This window comes from Protopterus annectens, chromosome 1.part2 (genome assembly GCF_019279795.1).
Source record: "Protopterus annectens isolate FY-2018-M chromosome 1.part2, PAN1.0, whole genome shotgun sequence".
In the NCBI taxonomy this organism is placed as follows: domain Eukaryota; kingdom Metazoa; phylum Chordata; order Ceratodontiformes; family Protopteridae; genus Protopterus; species Protopterus annectens.
Genome location: NC_056727.1, coordinates 1,205,539,251 through 1,205,543,123, shown reverse-complemented (window position 1 = coordinate 1,205,543,123; position 3,873 = coordinate 1,205,539,251). Strand labels below are relative to the sequence as shown.

Here is a 3,873-nt window from a genome sequence, read left to right as displayed (position 1 = left end):
TTTTTTTATCTAAGTGTTGATTTTTTCCTCTAATTGTTGATTTTTTATTCAATTGTTCACTTTATGATTTTTGTCAAAATACTAAGTTTAAAGTACATGTTGAATCATGTTTTATAGTTAAGTTTGTTTTTATCTTGCATGTATAATTGTTGTGGAACAAATAGGGAGTCTGTACTTTTAAATGCATATGGTGTTTTTTTACAGATTGGTTTGGAATGTGTTTGTAATGAGTATTTAAGGAGTGGGGTGGAGGCACTCTGTTTTTTCTGAAGAAGTCAACTGTAATCTGTGACGAAAGCTCGTAAGAATAAATTTTATCCTTGTTTCTTGTAACACCAGCCTGCTTTGTGATTTCTCAGTTTGTGTTACTTGGTTGGGTATTTAGTATGGATTCTTCCACGCAGAGTGGAGGTGGTACCAGGGACAAGCATGCTGAACTCACTGCAGCCATCAATAAATTGACTGAACTTATCGGTTCTTTCAACACTCTCATATCAGGCCTAGGTCAGAAAATTGACCATTTGGTCAACAAAGTTGTTCCATCGAAACCAGCCCCGATTATTGGTTCCCAAGACTCCCTTTTTACTATTCCATTAGGGCAAGGAAGCCCTAACCAACGAGAAAATGCCAGTACATTGGGAGCGTTTGCTGTTGCACAACCAGGTACTTCCATTTCTTCAGGGTTACAGCAACGGAGGACCCAGAAGGAGCAGAACCCTTGTTTGTTCAGTGATGCCATCTAAATGTCGAATTTATTAGAATGGATTAACAGGGACAATATGAGCTTTGTTCATAATGGCAACCATCAGAATACCCAAGGTACTGTTGACTTTATGTTTAAAAACCTTGAAAAAGAATGTCTCCAGTTGAAAAAGATTCAAATTGAAAACCAATACTTGAGAGAATGTCTTAGGTGCGAACAAGTGCCTAAAGGACTTAGACATTGGTGTTTTCCTAATGGCTTAACTTTCAACAGTGATTTACATAAAGATCTGGTTGTTTTATTCAATCGCCAGGGATGTGAACTGTTACAATTGCTGGTTAATGACAATGAGAAAAAATTTCTTGTTTTACAAGATGTTGTGAACAAATTAGATGCTAGTATTAAGAATTATGTTAATTTTTCTAACAAGCTCAATGAATACAATACTATTTTTGTTAATATTGACAAGGTTATGGACAAAATTAAAGAAAAGAAGAATAAGAAATTGTTAAGGGATGCTAAAGATTATGAAAGTGGTGTAGCTTATCCCTTAAGTGTAAATGGTCATGTTAACTATGGTACCACTAACTCTAACAACAATAATGATGTTTTTATTGACAAGGGTATGGTTGAATCAGAGTATCAAGGTAGTATCAAGGTGACAATAACCCCGGTCCCATCCCTTTAGGCCCACCCCTGAGAAGGTTAGAGAGAATTCGGCAGCAAAATCGCCAGTTCAGGAGGCCTTCGAACATAATATTCCAGGGCGAACAACATTCTCATCCTCCACAGTACCAACAAGGGGGTGGGAGAGGGAGGGGGAGACGGGAGAACTGGCACTGAATACCAGCTTGTCACCTGATAGTGTGAATGGCGAAGTGGAAATCATTGAAAATGACCATCATGACTTAAAAATTTACAGTTTGAGTAGTACCCTGGTTACTAAAGAATGGGCCAACCTCTTTCAGAAGGGCCTTAATTTTGTGCCTTTGAGGAAATTTAATTTAGAAAAAACATTGCTTGACTTAATGCTGTTTACCAGGAAATTGAATTTTAATGTGACTCTGGGTGATGGCAATCAGGTACACAATACTGCTGAAACATGTAGAAAAGCCAGTGTAGCAAATCCCCCTTTATGTCCTTCAATTCAGCTGTTCAGATTCAGATTCAGATTCCTGGTGTGTTCTCAGCGACCTTGTGTTGGTGGCGTTTTTGTCCTATCATACCTTACCTACACCTAGAGTTCCTTTGGTGGGCAGAGGCCTGCCACCAAAACAAGGGACTACATTTCACACCACCCCCTGCCACCCAAACCGTAACAACAGACGCATCAGACTATGCATGGGGAGCTCACCTGGCAGGGAAGTGCATTCAGGGCAAATGGAACCCAAGTCAAATACACCTGCATATCAATCAAAAAGAAATGTTAGCAGTACAGCATGCTCTAACAGCCTTCAAGGACCACATTCTTCCAAGACAACTAATGGTAAAGACGGACACCAACACTGATATGTGGTACATAAACAAGTAGGGGGGGTACACATTCTTACCCCCTCTGCAGACTAGCCGTGGCATTGTGGAACAAAGCCTTGAGCTACCAAGTGCACCTACAAGCTCAATTCCTGCCAGGGAAATTAAATACACTGACAGACGGACTAAGCAAAAACCTCATGGACCCACACGAGTGGAAACTGGAACCAAGGATTTTCAACATGTTGACAAGCAAATGGGGGAGCCCAGATATAGACCTGTTTGCCTCTCCCCAGAACTACCAATTGGACAAATTTTGCACAAGGACTCCCCACAAACAAGCCTGGAAAGTGGATACTCTGTCCTTGGCTGGAAAAACCTATCAGTCTATGCCTTCCCCCTCTGCCTCTGCTCTCCAAAGTACTACTAAAATCAAACAGGACAAACCAAGGATGATTTTGATTGCTCCAGACTGGCCACAGCAACACTGGTACCCCCTCCCGCGCAGTGTGTCATGGTTGTCTCCATGGCACCTGTCTCAGAATCCTTCCCTGCTGTCTCAGCAGGAGAACCAGATTCTGCACCCTCAGCTTCTAACACTGAACCTTGCAGCCTGGCTAATTACTTAATCTCTCCTTTACCATCCCTCAGCAAACCTGTGATGGATATAATTTTAGAGACAAGGAGGCCTAGTACCAGAAAATCTTATGCTGAAAAATGGAAAAGATTCTGTGCCTGGAACCAATCTCAAGGGATGAGCACAGCAGCGCCCAATTTACCTCAGATTTTACAATACTTAACTAAGATGCTTCGCAAGGCTCTTTCTTTTTCCTCCATTAAAATCCACGTCTCAGCCATTTCAGCTCATTATAACACAGAACCTCCCCTCTTCTCTCATCCACTGCTCAAGCAGTTCCTCAGAGGGGCCAAAAGTTTGAGACCACCCAGGAGAGCTCCATCCCCAGCCTGGGACCTTAACTTTGTCTTGGAGAAACTCACTCTACCTCCTTTCGAGCCAGCTGCTACTGCAGACTTAAAATTTCTTTCTTGGAAAACAGCTTTCCTTTTAGCAATCACTTCAGCTAGAAGGGTATCTGAATTATACGCCCTTATGGCAGTGGAGCCTTTCATCATCTTTCATGCGGACAGGGTGTCCCTCAGAACCAGTCTATCCTTCATGCCCAAGGTGGAATCTAGTGTGGCTCTTAATTAGTCCATTCATTTGCCAACCTTCTTTCCCAATCCACAGAATAAAGGGGAACGGATACTGCATTCCTTAGATGTGCACAGGCAACTTAGATTCTACTTGGACAGGACTAAACCTCAAAGGAAATCTGAACAACTGCTGGTGGCATTTGCTGTAGGGGCAGTGGGGAAGGCTATTTCAAAGCAAACCATTTTTTAAATGGATAAGCCATTGCATTAATTTCTGCTATAAACACCATGGAAAACCTATCCCCCAGGGGATCAGACCTCACTCCACCAGGGCTGCATCTACCTCTACAGCCTTTCTCAGAGGCGTCTCTACCAGGGACATCCTTGAAGCTGCTACCTGGAGTTCTGTACATACTTTCACCAAGCATTATCATATGCCAATTTTCTCTAAATCCAGAGATGGCTTTGCCACTGCAGTCTTGTAGGGCCTGGCCCTAATGCCATCTAAATTCCTCCTCCCAACCATAGCTTTGGGAATCTACCCA

The 3,873-nt window shown here is 42.3% G+C and overlaps 1 protein-coding gene across 1 annotated transcript in view; it reads left to right on the top strand.

The window, feature by feature from the left end:
* The first annotated feature begins 743 nt into the window (after positions 1-743).
* The window catches only part of LOC122792445 (zinc transporter 2-like), a 158,293-nt gene continuing 155,163 nt past the window's right edge, over positions 744-3,873 (top strand). The window contains exon 1 of the mRNA XM_044060233.1: positions 744-1,361. Within this exon, the coding sequence (XP_043916168.1) occupies positions 744-1,361 (618 nt within the window). The remainder of the gene's footprint in view (positions 1,362-3,873) is intronic.